General features: G+C 42.7%; 1 protein-coding gene across 1 annotated transcript; it reads right to left on the reverse strand.

The window, feature by feature from the left end:
* Positions 1 to 3,359: 3,359 nt before the first annotated feature.
* LSM11 (LSM11, U7 small nuclear RNA associated) lies at positions 3,360 to 24,113 on the reverse strand. The gene is given in 6 exon segments (XM_083423478.1): positions 3,360 to 9,298; positions 11,242 to 11,325; positions 12,632 to 12,771; positions 20,404 to 20,535; positions 20,538 to 20,590; positions 20,592 to 24,113. Coding segments are annotated over 6 exon segments (1,233 nt in total). The 5' UTR covers positions 21,032 to 24,113; the 3' UTR covers positions 3,360 to 8,914.
* Between the last annotated feature and the right edge of the window lie 51 nt (positions 24,114 to 24,164).

Below are 24,164 nucleotides of genomic sequence, written 5' to 3' on the forward strand. Positions count from 1 at the left end.
GCAAAAGGCTATTCTAGTTAGTAATTTGCATAATGGCTTAGAGCTGATATGCACCCGCCTGGGCTCTGTTCAAAGAGCCTCTGATGGAAACATTTGCTTCTTAAGATATAAAACTAAAGGACACACATTGGTGTGTGTGTGTTCAAAGCTAATTAAACTATATTACTTTATTTTAAAATTACCTGTGTCAAATCAAGCAGGAAAGCAGCTCTTTCATCCAAAACTCCTCCAAGATTCTCTTTCTACTTTAAATTGGGCTCTGGGCTGAAACAAACATATGCACCTAATGCTTTTCCCTCTACTTTGCTAGCCTTCTGTATAGACTGTAGTGAAAGAGGCTGATGTCATTTTTGCCAGCTGAGCAGAAGACAAATTCTCTTTAAACTATTGCCATCTAGTGGACAGTAGTAATGAGTACAGCAGGATTAATTTTGGAGGGACTAGCAAAAAAAGTTTAAGGCCTTTTCTGTTCCTTGAAGAATGTTTGAAGAGATGGGTTTTTGGTTCTGATGTATACCAAATAAGAGCTGACAATGGCAGCATTTAATATTGTGATACCTTTTATCCAACAGCACGGCTTTATCCTACTAACAAAGACTGAGAACAGGTTGGCATGATGACTAGCTTGTCTTCAGCATAGGACACATTATATTGAGTCTGATGTGACAAATCTGGTTGGCGCTATCAAGGGAAGCAAAGGAAGAGGCATTTATCAAGTCAACAATAGAAAATCCTTATTTTGGATAGGAGAAGCATGTTTTCAGTAAGTATCTATGAAGATTATTTTCGATCAAAATACACTGGGCTTCCAGGTATTTTTCAAGAACTGTATTTGATAAAGACTTTTAGCATCATTCTGAGGCTCTTTTTCTTCTTTTGCTTTTCCTAAGGTTTGGTCTCCCCACCCTTTGCTTAACAGAATAATAAAAGACATTTGTTTCAAGTAATATAATGAGACAGAACTGAGCAACCTGCTTCTTCTAGCAAATGCAGTCAGGCACAGTCCCAACCGCTGAGTTACAAACACCTCATTGCCACTGAAATGGTAAAGTTGCGACAGGGCTATACTATTTGTGTGGCTATACCACTTGCATCTCCCTTATACATAAAACAAAAAACCCCAATTCATTCCTGTACATAGAAAACTAGGTGGGGCTAGAACCCTTTTGCCGTAACATGTCATTAAGCAAGGAGAAATCTTTGCGCTGATGGAATGTTCTCCTTAGTGCCACGTTGAATACAACCCATAATATTTGTATACATATTTCTCAGACACTTTTCTATACAAGAGTACACAGAGTTTTTTTAAAAATCCCCCAAATCAGCATAAGTTTACTGATGAAGTAAAATGGTAAAACAACAACAACACATTGTGAATAGATTGTGCTGCTTGCTAACGGGCAACAGGAAAAATATTTCAGAGGGTTCAGCAAAGAACATAAAAGTGCTCTTGTGAAAAACACCAAAGATAAAGGGATATAAGCGTAGGGAAAGAGATAACGGCTTTTAAAAACAAGGCTTCATTTCCATCTGGAAGCAACAAGGCGGGAAAAGCAAGGATGTTTGTTTCCACCTGCTTGGTCTTTTTGACTTGACTTGTCCTTTGTCACCTCACATTTTGCTAGGACAGGAACTATTCCAAATCTAACTTGGGGTATTTTATTTATAGGTTTTCTATACACAAGCACAAAAGTCCCAAGCGGAAAAGGCAGCCCACCTCCTCCTCCTGCATGCTTGGCACATGACTGGGTCTGGCACTACTTTACACCATCTCCTATCACAGCGGCGTAACTTCAGCAGAAGGATGCAAAGATATTCTAGTTCCTCACAAGCCTATCAGCATCCTTTCAATGCCCCTTTTATTATTGCCTCTCACACATTAGCTTTTCCCCTTAGCTATGTCACATTCCTTCATTTCCTAACCCTTTATTACTGCAGCCACTGTGTATCTGAATGCCATCTATATTCTACCTCAGTTTAAGCACCACTGGCTATGGTTAGGAGTAGGACAAAACAGCACAGAGGTAAAAAAACACACAAGTCAATTATATTAGTAAAATATAAATAGTGATATTTGTATGTATGCGTGGTTCCTTAACTAGCTTCGCTTCCTTAGAATTGCTTTAAATAAGAATGTTTACACTGTATGGTTACTGTCACTTTAAATGAAATAGCAAATACAACATAGGATTCCTTTCAGTAATCGTGTGAGCTTGGTCCTACCTGTATTCAAACCCAAAGCTAATTTTCCTGATGCCACTCTTCCTCAGTTAATGCTCATCGACTGAGCACACTTGCAGTCTTCAGTCAAGTCCATGAACACTTCCCTGTTGAGTCTCTCAAGTTTTTTTCAGGACTTCTGCAGCCTTCCCCAGCCCCCCCACCCAGAAACTGTTGTTACCTCAGTTTCTCCACAATGCTGCTGATTCTTGGGGGCAGAACTCTCCTGAATGCTGCCTCTCTTCCCCGCCATTCTTCTTCCACAGCTCTAGCCTGTGATTTCAGCTCTCAGATCCTCTCAGGTTTCACAAGCCACTCCGAGCCACTCCTTAAGTCCCCAGGTGTCCACTGTGTGACTCAACTTCCAGCAGATGTACAACAACCACACACACTTCTCCCCGTCCCTTCTTGACCAGATCCCAGCCTTTTATTCTCTCAGAAGGCCCCCACCTACCCCCAGCTAATAATTTCAATTTGGGTGGAATTCTGCAGTCTTACTGGCCTACAGTCAACCAACTAAAATTGATCAGATTCTGATGCCTTGGCTCAAGTATGTGGGCCATATCCCCCAGTCGGACACATTGCAATAACTGCTGCTCAGCCTCCCTGCAGATACATGGCATCTCCCGACATAAACTCATGATGACAGTTCACAGTTAATCTTCTACATTAAACTATGAATAAATCCATTTATACACCCCCCCCCCAAATGAAAACTTTCACCTCAGATCAGAAGGGGATCTCACAAATACACACCTCTGAAATGCAGAAGCACACCCTTCCCGATTCTGCAATGAATAGACAACTCACAACCATAAAGGAATAGCTAACCTTAACAGTGGAGTCTATTTTGCTAAGATTCCTCCTCCCCTTCAAAAAATAAAAATAAGAAAACGTCCAGCCTTTGGCCTCAAGGTGATTGTATTCTCCTGCTGTGGGGTGATGGTGGATGGTTTTAAGGCAACTGCTGTTTTTATCAGCTTCTCAGCAGCTTATTTTGGATTGTTTTTCTGCAATAACCTACAATGTAATAAACCAAGTGTGTAAATATTCCTGGCATCAAAATTGTCAGTACATAAATTGTGCCATATATAAATTGTCCTAATAGTTAGTCTGCAAGAAATAACTCTGAAGCGGTCTATGTTACATCAATATATTTATTGCCTTAGAGGTTGAACTCTTTTGTATACAGAAATCTAAATCCATCAAGCAAAAATAAATAAATAAACTGTACATTCATTTTTAGGTTCGTAGCAGCAATTTCTTCTCAGAAATAAAACAGGAAGACAGATTAAACAGCTTGCATGTTCCTTCCAGTCCAAAGTACTCTGGTGGGTACTTGCAACTAAACCGGGGTTTAGTTCAGAGTATTTGTGTGTGTATTATATGCCATATATCTATCCGTTCTGATCTGTTGAGTTGCAAAGCTAGAGAGCTAATGCCTGACAAAAAGGGTGTGTAATAGGTATTTTTACTGTTGTTGTTTTCTTTACATTTTACATTATACAAAAAATGCAAACGTTACCCCTTTATTTACAAATGCGAACAGTCTCAGAGGGAAAATAGACACAGAAAGCAAAGGCATAGAAGAATCAAACCCAGTGATTGAGGCTAAAAGTATACCTGCGCTACAAATTTAAATCAATTTTGCGCCTGCTATGGTTTTTAAGCAAGGAACCTTGTGAACTGAAGTTCACTTTGAAGTCACTAAACTACAGTTCCCAAGGTTCAGTGGGAAGACCAGGCCACTTAAACCAATTTGTAACGTAGTTCAGGTTCACTTATCTAAGCTTTAAACACTGAAGCCAACCTTTATCATTAAGCCGGGAATGTATCAGTACAGCAGTCAGCTGAAGAAATTCCTAACAATGCCAAGAGAGGTTGGCCAAGTATTTCTGGTTGTTTGTTTCTCAGCCTAAAACTGATCTTACCAAGGAGATGATACTAGGATACAGCTGCACTTTGCTCTGAAGTAGTGAAAATCAAACATAATTGCGAAAGGAGCCTGGAGCAGCTTTCAGGGTCCCCCCCCCCCCTTCTCCTGAGGGAAAGCTTCAATCTTCTGAGAGAAAAGGGAAGAAACAGACTAGCTATGTTTGTACACAACCTGATCAAACTACTTTTCACTCTAAACGAATACAAGTCTGACAGAGTCTCAGGTGTACTAATCCTATTCCTTGTTGTGAAGCTAATAAAGCAGGTATCCAGAAACATGATAAGCCTTTTTCTCTTTCATGACAGGCTTTCACCTCTGACAGCCAAGAGCAATAGCTCTTTTCAGAGACATCTAAAAAGGGCTTGTATACATCAAGAGACAAGTTATTCGCATTACTCCTCCACTAAAGTAGGCCTCTGACATCCATTTTTAGGAAGAGCTTCAACAAGGCACTGGTGTATTCCTAGCGCTGAACAGAAATGTAATTCTCTGCCTCTTCATCCCCAACAGGAATTCTGTTGCAAACTGGGGGAACAGAATTAAAATATGTTTCAACCACTCCCAGAGTATGCTTTGAGCTGCGTGGAATGAGTAATGAGTTTTGACACATAGCAGATTCTTACTGATGGAAGTGTAAATAGGCACTATTGAACTCATATTGAGACAAAAATTGTCAGAGCAATATAGGAATCATTTTTTTCTCTCTGGGTATTTTCTCTCTTTACACAAAAAAATCCCCCAATGGCAGCAAGTCTGCAGCAGAAAAAAGTTCGACTTCCGAGACCTCCATTCAGCCTGTCAATTACATAGTTGGAACCTTCAGAGCCACACATACCTGCATTTGCAGGTTTGCCAACTCTTCACAAAAGTTGAAAAGAAAGGGAAAGGCTCAGTACGTGTAATTTTCTGGCCGCAGTGATGGAACAAACACCACCTGCCGCACAGTAACCGAGGGTTTAAATACTAAAACCTCTACATGGAGGTCTAAAAAAACCAACCACTTTGCATATTTGTGGTAGTGTTCTACAGGTGAACATTTTGTCACATCACTGGTATGGAAATGCTACAAACACCTGCGTGACTCACACATGGGTACAGAGTTTTCAAATGTCATCCTTGCTAAGTAAAATGCGGCCACACAGACCTTTTTGGCTTTGATTCTCCATAACTTTCTGTTTTCTTCTTTTTAATTGTTGGATTGAATTGGAGAGCTGTGTGTTTCATATCAATCAGGCAAGAAACTAACAGAAAAATCTGGAAGAGGAAAGCTGATGAAGAATATGAAAACGTCCCCCTTTCCAGACATTCGCGCCTTACTCATCAGGTCCATATAGTGGCTTTGTCTCAAATTTATGAAGTTACTATCTTTGGAAAGTGGGGGCACTTTACGTTTGACATCTACACTTTGCAACTTTAGAAACCAAGTGGCAAGACAGGATAGGAATTCTAGTGAGAAACTCAATTTCTTGTCAATAAATAAATAAATAAATAAATCCTGAGTTAATTTGCAAGGTGTGGGAAGAATAGTAAGATAGGCAAATATGCTTCCATAAATACTACTTATACAAGGCGAATTGCAACTCCAAAACAACAGCTTGGAAATTAAGCTTAGCACCTTTGATCTAGAGGCTTCAAGTAACAATAGAAAACGTGCAAGTCAGTAAGAGTCCGAAGATATTTTTAAGAATTCAAAAGAGAGTCTTGTGAAATTGACAGTGGATATGGGACCACAGACAAAGTTGTGAAAAGGATTCTGGAAGACAAAAGCAGCAGCAATTTAAACACTGAAGCATGAGGTAGTAAACTTACAGAGGCAGACTTATGAAAGCATTTGGCATTCCAAAGAATATGGATAAAGACCAGTGAAGGGAAAGATCATTCAGGAAAAAGCAAAAAACAAAATCTGATGGTCCACTTAAATTTGTATTTGGGGGCCTAACCTTAGCGAAGTAGAATGTGAAAGGGCAGGCATCTCAAGAACAGACATATGAAGCCTACCCACCCCCCAAAATAGAAAATGTGGGATATATATATAGGGAGAGGTGTCTAGGTGAACTTTTTAAGCTAAAAGAAAACTATCTGGAGCACAGAGTCAAGAAACTGTACTTTGAGGAGAAAAGAGCCACAGAGGGAGAATCAAGAACAGACACAAAATTCGTTAAATCCAGCCACAAGAATCTCTTAAGATCATTTTTGTGATAGCCTTTGCAGCCAAAGGTGACTGGGAAAAGTCAAACTGGAAAGGGCAAAAGGTAGGCTGCTAAGGGAATTCAGAAACTAGTATTTCATGTCCCTGGGTTTCTTTTTGAAGCAAGGAGGGTGAAAGAGTGAAAAACATGTTTGTGACATGCATTTTAAATTGCAGCATGGCAAAGAATAACCCAGGGGAAAATATAACATCATCCGAGACATTTTGCATATCCCATTCCCACTCAATGGGGAAGCTACACATCAAGTCAAGAGGTTATGCTAAACATAGCAAATGGCGGGTGAACTCCCAAGTTTGGCTCCTTTTCCTTTCCTAGCTCTTGTACCTTTCTTTCTGTCTGTCATCTTGAGCTGTACTAGGTTGACAATAAAATGGCTAATTCCTTGAACCTCGCAATACTCAGGGCAGAACTTCACACAGTGGATCATTCCATGCTTCTTTTTCACAGAATTTGAAGCAGGCGGGCTGTGGGGCACAACCCTTTCTCCTCATGCTGTTTTCTCCTCTGAAGATTGCTTTACTCTCCACTGAGGAAAGCTTTGGGACTCCCCAGGAAAAACAACATGAACAAAAAGGGTTAAGAAGCCCCTCTTCTCCACACTGGCCTTCCTTTTCAAACTGCAGCCTCAGTTTTCGGGGGTGAGCATGACATTCAGAGTTCCTCCATTTCACCAAATATTTTCTGAAGGGAAATAATTCTCCAGATGATTTGGGAGAGGGCTCATCATTAGCAGCAGCAGATTTTCTTTCTCTTTCTTTCTTTCTTTCTTTCTTTCTTTCTTTCTTTCTACAAAAAGATCCTGTGAATCCCACATGATGCCATAACTCTGCAAATTTCAAGGCACTGATTGGGGAAAAAATGGTTGCCTCCAAACACAAAAGTTGGAACAATCATCTGCCCTCCCCACCTTGAAACCTACCCTACTTGAGCCTACCCAGCCCATTTTGCAGCCCATAACTCGGCTGGAGAAAGAAGAGGAAAGAAACTGAGCTCCACCCATGAATATATATTTTTAAGCCTGAAAAAACGATAATCACAAACTACATGCAATTGTCTAAGGGTTACTATCGATGGTGGAAAACGCCAATCATTAGAAGATTGCTAGATTATTCTAGAAAATCAGAATTGACTTACAAAATGTAACCTATATGTTTTGAGTTAGAAATCTGTGTTTTTGAGCTTAATAATTCTACAGAGACTTTTAAAATGCCTCCCAATACAATAGTAATTGCATTCCAACACAAGCAATGGCAGCAAAGTCCAGCTATTGGAGTGCTACATACACACACTCACTGTAAACAGAGGGCACTATTATACAGCACCATAAAATCTCTCTTGGCAGACACTTTATATATATATGTATTGTTACAACATGTTGCACAGCTTCTTCTGATGATTATTGAATCATAAGGGGGGAAACAGTTAATAATACTGATTTTCTAAATAATCACCATGCATACTTTTCAGAAGTCTTAAAACATGCTTCTCAGGAACAATCAAACTAGCATTAGAGGCATGTCATTCAGAACCTAGAAGCAATCAGGACTACGCTTGCAGGTATCACAAGCAAATTATTCTCTTCAATCACCATCAGGGAAATCAGCCACTTCTATAATGTATAACTGTGCCTAAGAATAAAACACCATCTTCTCTATTTTAAGCAACTTATGTACATCGCCTTAAGTCTTTACCGCTGCAACACACAAATGGATGAAATGAACAATAAAAAAAAAAACTGGATTGCAATTTCTGGGTTGTTCCAACCCATTTTATAATACATACATTTAGACAAGCTCCAGGTAGAGAAGTTACATAGTTAGCTACATTCACTGTTTGCTGGTGGTGCGGGGTGGGGTGGGGTGGGGAAGCAGGGGAAGATGGTTTTAAGAGCATAGGCTGTGTAAATACTGAAGAAAAGGCCAAATACTGCCTTTGATCACAAATGAGTTAGAGAGAAAAGGCATCCCATCAGCAAATAACCACTTGATTCAGTTTCCATTCCCTTTTTGTTCAAGACACCAGAGGGCACTGTGATTCAACTCTGGAATACCTCCCCACCCATGCATGCTATTAGGAGGAGGGAGAGATGAGATCCAAACAAGTCCATACCTAAAGCCATTCCTCCTTTTCACACGCTCTGAATTCCATTGCCATTTTTTATAAACGTGCTTTTCCATGATTTCAAATTACTAGCATTCCACAATGAAGTACCAAGGTCAATGGCATACTCTGCTTCTTTTGCAGCCACACAGCAAAAACAGAGCTACTTGTTTCTGACCACATGGGTTTTTAATATACAGCAATACTTGCCCCACAGCATCACAAATTCTGGAAGTTCCACGGTTCAAGGACTTAAGAGATCTTTCTCTTTGTGGAGGCAGCAGCTTCCTTGGCCAAATTTTAGTCCAAACAAGCTGGTAGCTGGCTCAAGATGCTCTTGCCTTCCTTCCTTTTAGTCAGAGGAAGAGAAGAAGTTACAAAACAATTCACAAAGTAGCATGCAGCTGCCACCACTGTTCATGCTGCTGGCTGAGTAATGGCAATCAGATCAATGGGCTAGATGAACAAGCAAGACATTCTCCCCCCGAATAAAAATCTGGTTTATGTGCCGTGTGAAAACTTGCTGGTAATCCACTTTGGGCCTCCGCTTTTTCCGTGATCGACCTCTTGGGCCACCTGCACTTGTCCCCTCTGTTTGGGAGATTCTGCCAGACAGCTCAATCTCTTTCCCATAAGTTCGAGGCAGGCTAGAGCTCCGTGTCCTCTCTTTGCTCGAGCGCTTCTTTGCCCCTCGTTCTTCTGACCTCCTCCGACCTGACTCGGACTTCCACCGAAGTGTCCTAGGATCACATGGAAGAGCTGGCAGATCAGCAGCCATCTTTGAAACGTCCTTTTTAACCAGAGACTCTTGCAGCTTGAGTCTGTCAAACAGCTACAGGGGGTGGGAGGAAACAAGTATGTCATGAAAGCTGTCATCTCATTCTGTAATCTGAAAGCATATGGCCCACCACGGAGGGCCAAGCTAGAGAGTGGGTGTTTTTTGCAAGAGGAAAAATGCACAGCAATGCTTTCCATGTACAGTACTTTCTGTTGGCTGGATAATACAAACTGTAAGCACTCTAATGCTAAGGAGATTACTTATTTGGCAGTTATGGAGTTATCCGGCTTCCATGTTTTCTGTGTGCATGACTAACGCACCTCACACATATACACATAGCAGATTTGACATTGTGACAAATGCTACTGCTATGACTTTGTACTGCTCTGCTAAATCCTGGGGCTAAAGCAATAGATCAATCTGATTTGAGCTGTAAGCCCTCTGGGACAAGGACTGCATCATTTCAGTCTGTTGTGTGAATAGAGCCTAGTTCATTGCTGGTGTTGAATAAATGTTAAACAGTAAGTGGTACTAGTTGATACATTTTGCTGGATAAATCTGCTGACCACTGGTCATGAAGAGCAATGGCTAATGGAGAACTCACACATGGATGCTTGTCATTTTAGGAAGCTACCCATGTGAAAAGGCTATCAAGGGCAAAAGCATAGACAGAAGTTTCCTCTCCTTTTAACAGTGTTTCCCAAGGAAGCAGGTTGCAAAGCAACAAGTCCTAAGCCATCAAGCACGTGTATACCAGTTGCAAGTAAAAAAAAATACACTGTCTGCCACCTATAGCTGAAGCTTGCAAAACACATCCAGTATCAAATATTTTTAATTATGTTTTGTAGATATTTATAGTTTGCTTTTATTGCGTTCCATATGTTGTAAGCCACCTTGTTAACATTTTATGAAAGAGTGGGTTAATGTTGCCAAGTGTGCCAAAAGATAAAGGTTTTGGAAAAAGAAATCTCTACCCTTGGCCAGCAACTTTATAAGTTCTTTACAAGGTAAGGGCTGGAAAGTGGGAACGGGGCCCACTTTTGCTGCTCTATCCATTTACCTGACATTAAGAAATGAGCTAGCGCTCCAGCTTCACCTTAAGTCTGTTTTGAAATAAAATACACCCTTAGTATGTGGGAAATTGAGCTTATAGGCTTAAATTTAGTGCACTTGCACCAGCCAACTACAAGGCTGATCCAAGACATTTTGCTGTCTGAGGCAAAGAACAAGATGGCGCCCCCCCCCCCCATTGCATGTACAGAATCCAGCTGGAATGGAAATGAGCAGGCTAGCTTGGGTAGGCCATGGTGTGGCACACACAGCTCTCCCTTCCAACACTTTGCCACCATTCTCTTCTCCTCCATATCTGCTGCCTCACTCTGCCTACTCTGGCAACCTAAAAGCAACAAGGCAGGCCAATAATTTGACTACAACACTTTATATAGCTACAAAATTGTATCTTCATTCAGAGTCAAGTGGCATACAATATATACAAGGTAACACCAACTAATGTGACTTCAGAGAATTTCCCAAAGTAAAGGATTTTTTCAATGGTGTATCAAACAGAGAATGATTCAAGCTTGAGGCAACATGCCTTCCAAAATAAGTATAAAGTCCCAACCACAGCACGGATGCACCTGGTTATATCCACGACTTCTTCATATATTTAGCAGTGAACATGCTGAAAGAAGTTGATGCTCCCGAGGCAGGACAGTCCTTCCTGGATAACCGACTGTTTCAAACTTTCTTCCTCAGCAAATAAGAGGTCCGAGAGGGTACCTAGGTTACAATGGTTCAGCTTTCACTACTAATTAGTGACTCTGAATGAAGATACAATTTAGTAGCTATATAAAGTGTTGTAATCAAATGATTAGCCTGTCGTGTTGCTTTTAGGTTGCCAGATTTTTCTGTTCGCAACACAGGGGATCTTTGCTGTCACTCTGCCTAACAGCAGGGCTGGCCCAGAACAACAAACAAGCGGGAGAATGACTACTTACCCTGGTGAGAGTCAACTGTGGCTCTACATAGAAAGCTTTACCCAGCACAGGTTTTCGATACGTCTCATCTACGTCTGTCAGGGCCTAGGGCAAGGGAAGCAGAAAGAAAACATCAAGGCAGGCTGTGGCTGTATGTGGCATTTCTGTAATGTAACTTTTGGGGCCTGGGTGCAGAGAATTAGGAATTAGCATTATCCAGCTTACACATTACTCCAATAATTTAATCCTTTCCAGGTTGTTGTTTTTTATAAAGACACTTCTTACAATTATATTTTTAAAAAAGAAAAACAGAAGAAAGCACAAATTTAAACAGGATACCTGCAGAATTACAATTACAAAATGTTTGCACATTTCTTTTCATCTTCTCCTTAGCCCTTTTCAGAAGTGCTTTGCATGCATGCCTGCCTGCTTGCCCCACCCCTAACATCTCCAGGGGCTCCACACTTCCAAGTTCCCGGGTTCAGTACAAGAGGAGTCTATACACATAGACTTCTCCATATGAATGAAAGCCCTGTGCATTGGGGCTCCTCCTTTTGAACTTCTGCCAAACATGAAGAGGTTGGGGGGGGGGGCTGTGTTAGAGGGCGCAGCCACTTGCCTATTGCCCTTCCCTATTCTTCTGAAGGTCTAGTCAGTTTGGTTAGGATTCTGGCCTGGTGATGCAAAAAAAAACTTTTTCTCTGATTCTGTATCAGGTTTTGTGCTTACACTTGCAGCTAGCACTCTAGATGGGTGGCACATTCAGCTCGTGTCTTAATTCTGACTCGTCAGCATCCAGTTCGAACTAAACTAAAAAGCCCTTGCAGAGTTAGCATAACACGGAAGGAACCTTAACAAAAAGATGACAAACTGCTGTGCATGTGGGAGAGAGGTCAAGAGAATGGCAGGGAAGGGGACGACCTTAATGCCAGACGACTTGGGGTTCCAGTCAAACAGATGACTACTAGGGCTTTTGTTGCATATTTTAGGGAGATTTCTGCTTTCACCCATACATTTTCAAAGACATTTTGTGCGTGTCTTTCACTTAGCAACCAAGAAAGTAAAGGAGGTGGGAAAGATCTTGCGGGGGGGGGGGAATGGGGGGCATAAAACAAGAGAAAGAAAGAGAAAGGTAAGTGAGAACAATCCAACACAATTAGCTCAGCTTGTGTTAACCGAAGACAAGACTCTGAAGAAACACTCTCTGGTCAACAGGGTGCAAACAGGGTGCAAGACTGTTCCACTGATGAAGCCTTGCCTTGAACTGACCAGATAAGAGCCAAGACTCACTTCTACCTGGAAACTAGAGGATCGTCCATACCCCTTTGCTGAACATGCCATCTGGTTGAAGTAACCCTTTGCCAATTGGTAATTAGCTGTAAAATCATAGAAAGGGGGTGACAATTCTTACCATATTCCAGAACTTGTCAAATGCAACCAAGAACCCACTGCAGACTCCACGAAGTCCTTTGAAAGTTCGGACGTGGACGTTGACTTTTACACCATCACGGACGCATCGGTGAAGCTCCCCAAGCGGACTGCCTTCGTGAACTAGAATAAATGTAAACTGCCGTTACTTTTTACTGAAACAAATGCCATGGAGAATAAAACAAAACCATTCACTGTTTTTACTCAAAGCATTACAGTGAACTCTGCTTAGGGAAAATGTCACCAATTTATACTCTCATACCAAGTATCCACTCAGCTGCAATGTCTTAACTAAATTCCTGTACAGCAGGAATAGGAAAGCTTTAGCCCTCCCATTCTCCTCAGCCATTAGCCATCCTGGCTGAGTCTGATGGAAGTTGAGAGTCCAACTACATCTGAAGGGTCATAGGTTACTCTAGTCTACAACTTGCTTTGGGGGAGATCAGTGGTGTAGCGTGGGTTGTCAGCACCCGGGGCAAGGCAAGTAATTTGCGCCCCCTAACCCGGGGCAAGGTAAGTAATTTGCGTCGTCCCCCCCCCCGCTGCACTGTCCCTCCCCCAGATAGTCCCTCGCTCTCTCTCCGCACCGCACCGCATGCCTGGCACCCTCCCCTCCACAGTGGGCGGCAACCCAGCGGCTCGGATCGGATTCGCACAGGCAGCACTGCAGTGAGAGAGAGTGAGTGAGCCAGGTAGGGGCAGAGAGCTGCGAGTGCGAGCGCCCCCCCCCCCCAGATGTTGCGCCCGGTGCGGCCGGCCCCCCCTGCACCCCCCACGCTACGCCACTGGGGGAGATCTAAGAAACAAACTTGCCCTGTTTGCACCAATACGTTTTAACTACTTTTCACTTTTGCCATGATAAAACAAGTTAGTCTTTAAAGTGTCATGTCTGAATGCAGTTAAGGAATAACAAATTTAGCTACGCTTTATAACACTACTGAAGGCTTCAGTTTTCTTATGTCATAGTAACAACATATAGTGTGGTACCTCAGGTTACAAACGCTTCAGGTTACAAACTCCGCTAACCCGAAAGTAGTTGCTCTAGGTTGAGAACTCTGCCCCAGGATGAGAACGGAAATCGTCCGCCAGCAGCAGGAGGCCCCATTAGCAAAACCGCGCCTCAGGTTAAGAACGGTTTCAGGTTATGAACGGACCTCCGGAACGAATTAAGTTCGTAACCTGAGGTAACACTGTATAAGGAAAATTGGTCAACCTCACCTAGCTATTAAGATTTACAACCCACAAAATCCCAGTAAATAACATAAAGTGGAACTCAGGCTTATTTAAATCAGAACCAGTATCTGCAAGGTCAGTCTTGTCTTATTCTGAACACTGAGCTCCATGGGCTCAAAGCGTAAGACTTGCAGAAAATGATCGAGGTTTCACAACTCTTGCACATATCAGTTTGTTCTTTAGTCCTGTGTGTTTTCAGGAATGCTTATCTGTGGAATATTTTGCTAAGAAAGCACTCTGATCCCGTCCTAATGGCACTGAATGGTCTATTCAACCTCTTATCAATCATATCCAGCTGGCATAGTTCCCTAACCCTATCACCACCAAACACCAAGAGATGCTTCTACACTCTTATGATGATTTCTCCAGAGGAGGAAAAACCCTGTGTTAGATTTGTCTCTGCAGCTCATAACCATTCTGTGAACATCAAAAACTATTATGCTCTGCATGTAGCTATTATTTTTCTGTGGCTTAAAAGCAATGCAGATGCATTGTCAATCATTTGTGCAGTCTAGGAGGCCATAATTACATCCCTAATAGTTCAAAATGGATTTTCCCCCCAATGTAAAGTATGAGTTTAATACCCAAATTCTAAAGGATAATTAAAAGGCTACTGGGGGTTGTCACCATACAGCATAAATATTTTTAGTAGATAATCACTGCCTCTGTAACAAAGTGCCAATCATCAGCATGGTTCCTGTGGCTTAATTTATACAAGAAAATGATCTGTACCCCATAGTTTGATGGGCAACTATAAGCACACATAGTAGTCACTTGCCTTAATGGGACTACAAGACCGGTAACAAAAACGTATCAGAACATGTTTAAAAGAGCTGCAGTGGCTACTGGTCTATTTCTGGATTCAGTTTAAAATGTTGACTTTCAACCTTTAAAGCCCTAAACAGTCTGGGAGCCTGGGACCTGGCCATCTCAATAATGGCATTCTTTAAAATCAGCCTCAAAGGACCTTCTCCATGAACATCTGCCTTTGGAGGGTAAGTGCCTGGCTACAAGAGGGAAGACCTTTTCAGTGGTAACACCCAAATTTTGGTCACCCCCGCTAGACAAATATGCAAAAGCACCAGGTCAAGTTCATCCTGCTTTCCACTGTTTTAACAATGCCCGATACTCTTTTAAATGCCTGTTATTTTAATGGCTTTGCCTGGTGTTTTTTATGGCTTTTTCTGATGCTTTCATAGTTAGCTTAAGTGTGTGTGTGTGTGTATGTGTGTGTGTGTAAGCGGCAGTAAGGTATGAAAAACGCCTTCTAAGTAAAACACACCCACTCAGAGATTCAAATAATCCTAAGCAGAAAGCAAAAAAACATGTTAGTACTACAGTCGTACCTTGGTTTTCGAACAGCTTAGTGCTCGAATGTTCTGGCTCCTGGACACCACGAACCTGGAAGTGACTGTTCCGGTCTGCGAATTATTTTTGGAAGCCAAACATTCCATGGCTTTTGATTGAGTACAGAAAGCCACAGCTTGGTTTTTGAATGTTTTCAGAAGTCGAACGGACTTCCGGAACGGATTCCGTTTGAGAACCAAGGTACGAATGTATTCCATGAACTCTTGCGCAAACAATAGGAGTCTGCACACCCTGCAGCACCAACATGGTTCAGGGTGTTAAATTACAGCTCAAGAAACATAGGGAGGATGCAGGCTGTGATATATAAACACCAAAAAGCCATATAAAAGTCTTAAGAGGAGTTCACACAAACACAATAGCTCCTCTAGATTGTGGATAGTTTTTATTGTGCAACACTCTTCTGCTGTGTCAAGAACAGCCCTCCCATGAGTGGAACAAGCTTTCTGCATCACTGTATCCAAGCCATTCACACATAAGCCAGTCTAGTAACAACGTAGCTTATCTAGCATTCTTTGTCTTGCACACCAAATCTCCTGGATAAGCAAACTATGTAAACATGAATGCCAGACATGTAAATGTAAATGCCAGACATCCAACAGAGTGGGACAGTACTAATGCCTTATTAATGCTCATAAGCAAAGCAAAAAACCCTGACCTATAAAAAATTAAATGATGACATTGACACCTCGGATTATAGCATGTTGCAAACTGGCATGAATACTAGAATTATCCTCACAAAATATCAACTCAAAATTAATGTTTCCATTAGCAAGTGAAACTGAGAGTGACCCTGAAAGATGGCAAGATTTGAAGCAGGGGTAGCCAACATGGTGCTCTCTCCATATGCTTAGGGCTACAATTTCCGTCATTCCTGATGACTGACCAAGGCTGGAGCTGATGGGAACTGTAGCCTTAAACATCTGGTGGGAACCACGTTGGCTACTCCTGGATTTAGGGTCTTTACAAATATTACAGTCCTTTTGCGATATAAAGAGTATCAGTTTCCCTGCTCCAGCAATCCCCATCCAGGCTCTAACGTTAGGATCACTTTACAGCATGGAGCTAGGTCATAGGATTGCAGATCTTCACTCCATATCCCTTATGGCTCCTCTAAGCAGCGTAGAGACCTACTACTCACAGCATGACGACTGAGCCCCAAGCAACAATGGCTTCTAAACTTTATGTGCCAGGGAATAATTACTCACCATAGGAAGACCCTTTCTGGCACTATCGCTTTCTGGTTCTCCAGCTCTATCCATGTGCTGTAAAGACTTTTGGGGAGCTGAAAAATCAGCATAATCTCTTCTCTATCTTAACAGCTAAACAGCTATATTTTTATGCATGGGAGAGACCACACTATTATTTGGGTTCTTCAATCATTCTTTGGTCTTTCACAAAAGCAGAGAAAATAATTGTTATTCAAGGCTTAAAAACAAGAAATGAATTTAAGATCTCTTCCCATGCAGATTATGTAGCTTTATCAGTCTTGGAGCCTATGAAGTTTCAGAGTTTTATTAAGGTTTATTAACTCTGTAATGCTTCCAGCTACAGAATCAATGAATCCAAATCAGACTTTTTGCAGCTTAATGAAGGATCAGAAAGAGGCTGAGCACAAGAATTCTGTGATATTCTATAGTCTGAGTTTAAGAAGCTACAACTAATCTTGGTACTTCCTTGGTAAATCCTTTTTTTAATTAGTAATCAACTGATTACTGGGGGTTTTTATCAGTAATCAACAAAATTAAATATGATTTTCAGAAAAGGGGCACATGTATTTTCAGGCTAGGAAGGATTGCCTCTACCAAACAACCTATATGTATCTATCACCAATCATACTGGAGAAAACAAAAGCAAAATAAAGAAGTAACACGTCCTTTAAATAGCATGGCTGGATCCATGGGCATCAATGAGTTAAGTCTGCATAAAATAAGCTCTGCATGGATAGCAATTCAGTGACCCAATAGTAGATTGCTGTAACATAAACTGGCATGAACACTACAGGTAAACCTATCTCGTACGTTGAAAAGCTTGGGCAGATGCTCCACTCAAACAACTATAGAAGGTCAATATTTTGTCAGGATAACGCCAATGTAGACAGCATGTGGTCAATGCTGCTGCCCATGGTTATATATGCTCAGTTTATTATTTACTTGTTGGATACGGAAACAGAACACATATTTGTTCCTAAAACCATCTACTTTAAAAGCAAGTGGCTAGCAATCCAAAGTGAGGAAAGAAGATTAGAGGTTTTATGGTACAACATCTGGGCCACATACCAAGTCAGCATGTAAGAAAACCTTAAAGACAATGGAAATTTGTAATTTAAGGCCAAACTACATTAGACTGTTGTAAAGTGTCTTTGGGGGATGGGTGGAATAGGCTGTATGCCTGAGACAGGATAAAATAACAACTTGAAAAAAACTCCTCTCTCCTCTTTTTGTTCACAAAGTCTCTCTGCTGGAAGAACAAGCCTTCTGTGTGTGGAGGAACACAACTGCATACAACTCTATATAATTCTTTTTGGCCCTAAGGTTCCCAAAGCAGTGAACATAGTTATCACTTTACATTTGGTTAGGAATCACCATCTATTTGCTATTTAAGTGAAATTTACTAGCCAACCTTTTCAACTCTTTAGCCTGAAAAATGAAACTCATCGCATCAATAACAAACAACACTGTACTTGTTCAATTAAGACTTGAGATCTAATTACTGTATTAAGATGCATGTAAACTTTATTTCTGACATTCTTCTGGCTCTCGGTAAGGTATTCCAAACCATAATGGAAATCACAATCCCACTGAAATAAGTGGGGGTTTTGCAAAAGGATTTCGTGCATAATCTCAGAACAATCATCATCACGCTTCAAGCTGTGATTCACTTGCCTATCATCATGTTATCACGAGTCGCTGCACTATATTTATAACCCTAGGACGGATAGTTAAGAACCTAGATTATAACAATGTAAAGGACATACCGTTGTTATAACTAGCGGGACATATTGTTGTTTTATCTAGGACAGTGGCATTTTTCAGAAGCAAAATAGCCTTTTCTGAAAGGCTAGTCTCTCCTTGAATCGATACTGTAAGTAGAAAATAAGCAAGAGGAGTGAGGGATAAAAGTGACCTCAGCAGACCCCGTCTGCCACCAAATGCAGGGCTGCTGCTTTGTATTATACACGTCAAGCCACAGAGTGTGGAAAAAAACATGTGTTTGATATGGGGGCACGGCAAGCTGCAGAAAGTACCTGACTGGTTACATCTCCCGGCAGGAGACTTGTGTCTTCCCTTCATGCTGTCTCTGAGCTGAGGCCCTTAGGATGCAGTCAGTCTTGCTTTGCAACTGAACAGAGTACCTGACCTTTGATGTCTAAATCAACCTGTCCAGTAGGCAACCTCCTGGGGCCCACCTGCCAGCAGTAGGTGGGGCCAGAAGCAAAAGTGGGTGGAGCAATGAATCTGAGTATTACCTTTGTGCTATACAACACACCCTTCTGTCTCTTACACCCAGGCAAGCAGGAGGCATTATACAAGTTCAACGACACAGCCAAACCAATGAAGAACATCCAAGGAGGATGTGAAGCAGAGCTATTGAGGGATGTATCTGGGGAGAGCCCAGAGGGCCAGGCAGAAAGGTCTAGAGGGCCGTATAGGCCCCTGGACCTGAGCTTTCCATTCCTGCTCTGACCAGTACCAGGCCTAATATCCACCGTGGACAACATCCCTAAGGCAATACACCTCAACATTTCATGCATCCCAATACCCTTAGCAACTGTTCCCCAAAGCCGTGGAAAGTTCTCTCACCCTTGTTACTCAACAGCACGGTTATGCAGACACATATTTCAAAATGTTCTTTGTATGTTGTTACTCAGCCTGAGGGAATATACTGAACTAAATGTCCACACGTCCAGTTATGAACAACATCTATGACCCATTTTCGGTTAACCTAATGTCAATTACATTTAAGCCAGCATGGTGTGGTGGTTACACTGTTTGAGGGGATCCGGGTTCCTATTCCCCTTCAGCTATGAGGCTCCCTGCATGACCTTGGCCCAGTTAGTCAGTATCTCTCAGGGTTGTTTCAAGAATAAAATAGGGAGTACAGCCACATGCACCATCTTGTTATCCTCGGAGGAAAGGCAGGATATATATGTAGTATATGAGCAAGTAAATTCCACATCAGACCAAGAGGTCATAATTCCTTACACCAATAATCTTAATGTGTTTTTACACCTTAATCTCTTATCAAAGCACCTACCTACCCACACACTGCAGAGCTTCTCCAGATCTCCCTCTTTATTCAGTTCTCCCTCTTGCCCACACCCATGATCTCTTGCCTCAAAATATATCATATTTTTATCACTCCAAACACTTCACCCCCTCTCTACAGCCTACACACACCCAAATCAAGAAAACACATTTTTCCCACAATGAACCCACAAACTTTTTTTTTTAAAAAAACCATGCTTTCGGCTCTTAATTATCTATGGCCTCACACAGATGGAGTTTTAATTGTGCCTTTTGAAAATAGCAATGTCTTTTAGACCCCCCCCCCCTTTTGGCCAGTTTCAATGCAGGTGGTCTTTCATATATTGCAGGTCGTTTTGAGTTACTCTGCCTAAAAAAGCAACCAATGAATTTAATAAGAAAATAATCACAACAACAACAAATACCCAGCCAGAACTCCGGAATGCACATGTGTTTTAAAACGTATGTTTCACAACACCAAATGGTGTCTTTTTAAATACTGCAATAGCAGCACAGGCTAGTGCCAACTAACACATAAAGAAATCAGCGTGCTATGCAGATTTTTATTTCTGCGGTTTTGCCTGTATGTACACAGTGCCGTGTGCCAAGACCATGCAACACGTACACACGTGGGTCTAAGCCAAGCCAACACATGGGGAACGTGGTGCATCACAGTGCACATGGGCCACAGGAGTGTGTACTTGTCACATCCATAAAACTGTGAAATGCTACCAGCCAGTGACCCATTTTCAACGTCCAGACTCCATCCCCGGAATGCCTTTTCCAGTCATAAGAAAGGGCTGCCTCTGAGCATACGCAGAGTGCATTTCCCTCCCTTGCCGACCAGCGACTTATAGAAGTTCACAGCATATACTCCTCTTGAGAAACAAGCCAGCCCAGCTCCTCTTACCGGGCATCCTGGTGAGCACGTTGCGAGGCGCCCTCCTGCCCCGCTGCTGCCTGGCCCTCTCGGCCTCGTCTCGCTCGGGCTCCTTGGCCACCATGAGGCTGCGGAGACGCTGGATGCGCTCGGGGTCGGCGGGGGCCCGGGCGCCTCGGCTCCGGGCGCGGGTCCCCGCAGGGCGGCTGCCGCGGCCGGCGGCCCCTCGCTGACGTCCCGGAGCGCGGAGCAGGCCGCGCTGGAAGCTCTCGTACTCGGCCAGGTTGTTGAAGTGCGGCGCGGCCGGGTAAGGCAGCGGCGTGCGCTCCGAGTAGAGCGCCAGCAGAGGATCGAAGCGCGGCGAACTCACGTCCAGGCGCCCGGGGCTGGGCGAGCGCTCCGAGCTGCTGCGGCCGCCCGAGCGGCGGCGGCGGCGGCGCCTGGGCCCGGCGCCGGCCTCCTCCGCCTCCTCCATGACTCCCTGGCCCTGCGGGGAAGGGATCCGCCCGCAGCTCCTCGCTCTCGCCGCTAAGGGCCGCTCCAGCACCACAGGCGTCTTCCCGCCTTTCTTAGCGCCGCTTGGCGCTCTCGGAAGACAGCCAGAAGCGAGATTCCCAGCACCTGCGCTGGGGCTAGCGACCGCCTTTGGGCTTTTCATCCATCGGCTGCCCTAGGAAGTCGTAGCTAAAGCCGGTTGCCACTTGTCCCCCACCGTGCTGGCCGACGCAGGCAACATTATTCCCTCGCTTCTCCCTCCTTACTCGGCGTTAGTTCATCCGAAATAACGCCCGACACCCCATCGCGCGTTTAATACTTCCTGCAGTGTCCATGATTCCCGTAGAAAAGCTGCATTGGTTGGCTGGATTTGCACGGTTCTCTCTGCAGATCTTCCTCAGAAGTGGCGTTTAATGCCTATGCAATAATATATGGCAAGAAAGTCTTACGTCGTGCGAAGGGAAATTGCGCTAACATTTCTTAGAATCCGCAGTGAGCCCAAATGAAGTGCCCAGAAGCGGAAAATCGCACTTCGAACGCGGCGTTGCTGCTCAAGAGTAGCGGGATTTCAGGGTGGCGCCTAACCAAGTTCATATGAAATAATCTTAAATACGAGCATACTCTTTTGTCGCTTATAGCAACCATTCTATTTGCAGAGGGGGAAAACAATGAGACCTCTTCTATATAATACCAAGTCAAGAGACTGACAAAATTCAGGGAGCCATCTGGCACACCCACGCCTGGCATTTAAAAGTGTATATGGTATGTTAAGAATAGCAGGTATTTAACACCTACGTTTTCTATTTTTAAATCATTATTTCATTTCATTTTTTTAAATAAAAGGGTCGATTCAAATATTGAAGGATATGAATTGGAGGTACGGGGGGGGGGGCATCACCTTGTTGAAGCTAAGCAGACCCTCAGGGAATCAAACGTACACCACCCTGAGTTCCCTGATGTAAGAAAGGTGGCATATAATACCAAGAAAAGGAAATAAAATACTTGCACTGGTCAAGGATCCTGTGTGAACAGCAGGTCATGAGCCCCAACACCACACTGAAACCTCAGCCAGTATCTCATTTATTTTTATGACAACTTTGCTGTGTCTGTAATTATGTAAATCTTTTCATACTGTAAGCTGCCTTGAGCATTGTTTTAACTGTGGAAAGGCAGCATACAAATAAAATGATGATTGGTTGGTTGGACACAAGATGAATGGTGGGAGGAACCAGCTGGGCAACCACCAAGGGAGGAAAGAAGGTCAGAACCTAGGCAGTGGTGGTGGGATGGTAAGTGGTCATGGAGGATAGACTAGGAAGATGAGGAGTCAGAAGCTGATGGGGTAACAGAGCTTAGTGAGCTGGGAGAGTCTGGCAGAGAGAAGTCAAGAATCAGAGGCAGAAGCTGAAGCAGGCAAGTGGGAGGAGGGAGGTCAAGAGGCAGAGGTGAGTCAGGCTAGTGAAGAGTCACAGGTGTCTCTCCCTCCTGCTGCAGCAAGCTCCATCCACCCTCACTACCAGAACCAGGAGAGGGATAAAACGGGTGGAGCAAAGATAGGCTGCACGCAGACACAGTCTCCGATTGCTTGCAAGAAGCCAGAGAGGAGGAGACAGACAGCTGTGGAGAGATGGGGATTTTTAGTCTAAGCAACTGATTCAGGGCATGAGCTGCTGTGCTCATTAGGCCTGAAACCCAGCCAGGTCTACGAAGATCTTATTTCTCTAGTAAAGAGAACTCCAGTGTTGAACTGTGATTTATTGATGGGCGTGCTTCGTGACAGCCAGACATTTGTTGATTGATTTGGAGCAGAGAGCATACTACAGGATTGTGGAAGCTACTTTGTGTTTTACTAGTAGTACCCTGCAATCAACCAAATGGGGTACAGTACAAAATATATACATTAGAATTAAAGGACAGGTTGTCTCTGCATAGCTACTGAGTACAGTAGGAGCATCAGAACTCAGCTGAGCTTCAGGTCCTTCACTCAATTCTGTTCCTGAGTACCTCAAGCTCTCTTCATTTCAGGTTTCTAAATTAGCAAATTAGGGGAAGGTTATTGTTGTATATATTAATTGGGAGTTGGACTTCCTTGATCAAACCACCCAGAATTCTGCTGGTAGATACTCTGCCCACCCATGATGGAGAGAAAGTAGAACACGGAAGCCTTGAAGTCGAAAGATCTATTTGCATGTTTGCGAAGGTATTTGTATGTATGATAGGTAGCAGAGTGCACCAGTGATAGAGAATTGACTTACATGATTCCTGAACTATGCAAGAGAATTATTCCATAAATCAATGCAAAATTTTATTAACATTACAGCAATAATTTAAACACATATTGCTTGGAAGGTTGTTTTTCTTAATGATTAACCTAACTATAGCAATGAAGATGTCCACCATTTTAGATAAATTGGTTGATTATTGTTATCTCTTTTTCAAAGAGGCTTTAAGGGACCTGGTCTTCTTTAAAAGATAATGCAGGAAAGGCAGAGAGTGAAAAATGGAATGACATTAACAAAATATTCCACATAAAACTCTTTTGTCATTATCTCCCAGCATGTATCATTCCAGTCTCTGCATAGTCAGAGAAAGTATCACATACACTCCATCTCCCCCCCCCCCCCGGAACAGGTCTTATTACTTTCACAGGTCCGGTACAAAGAATGCAGAAGCGCAACACAAACTTTTTTTTTTTGAAGAGTAAAGAACTTCCAGTAAGTTGATTGCCACAATCCTCAACAGCAGGAACTGGATAGTTTCCCAGGCAGCAGAAAATTGAGAGCATGACCTACAAACATATCCTGTTGTGATGCCCCCCCTTATTCAATAAGTTTATTATTCCAGTTTGGTCACATGAGACCTTCTCTAATAATCAGTAAAGCAGCAAGGAGAGAGTCCAAACAATAAATGTATGATTACGGAGGGAAATTATGTTTCCATAGCTTTCAAAAAAGCCATAACTAATTTACACTTGAGAGAAGACTTCCTAATTAGTTTCAGCCATTTGCTAGGGTATTTTGTTTATCACTCATATAATCCAGAGACATTAGCAACTAGGATAATTTGTAACTTGGCTCCCTGATGATAGAACTTAATTTGAAGCAGGAGTTTAAATGTTTTCAGTTTTAAATGGGCAGCTCAAAATCTCATGGGACTTGTACCAGTAGAGTGCCTTTGAGGGCCATAGCCTAAATTAAAGGCATTCCTTTTCAAGTAAAAAGTTTGTCAACCTGACAATGATATTATTGTAAAAAGGTAAAGGTAAAGGTACCCCTGCCCGTATGGGCCAGTCTTGA

This window comes from Podarcis tiliguerta, assembly GCF_965153285.1.
Source record: "Podarcis tiliguerta genome assembly, chromosome: 2".
In the NCBI taxonomy this organism is placed as follows: domain Eukaryota; kingdom Metazoa; phylum Chordata; class Lepidosauria; order Squamata; family Lacertidae; genus Podarcis; species Podarcis tiliguerta.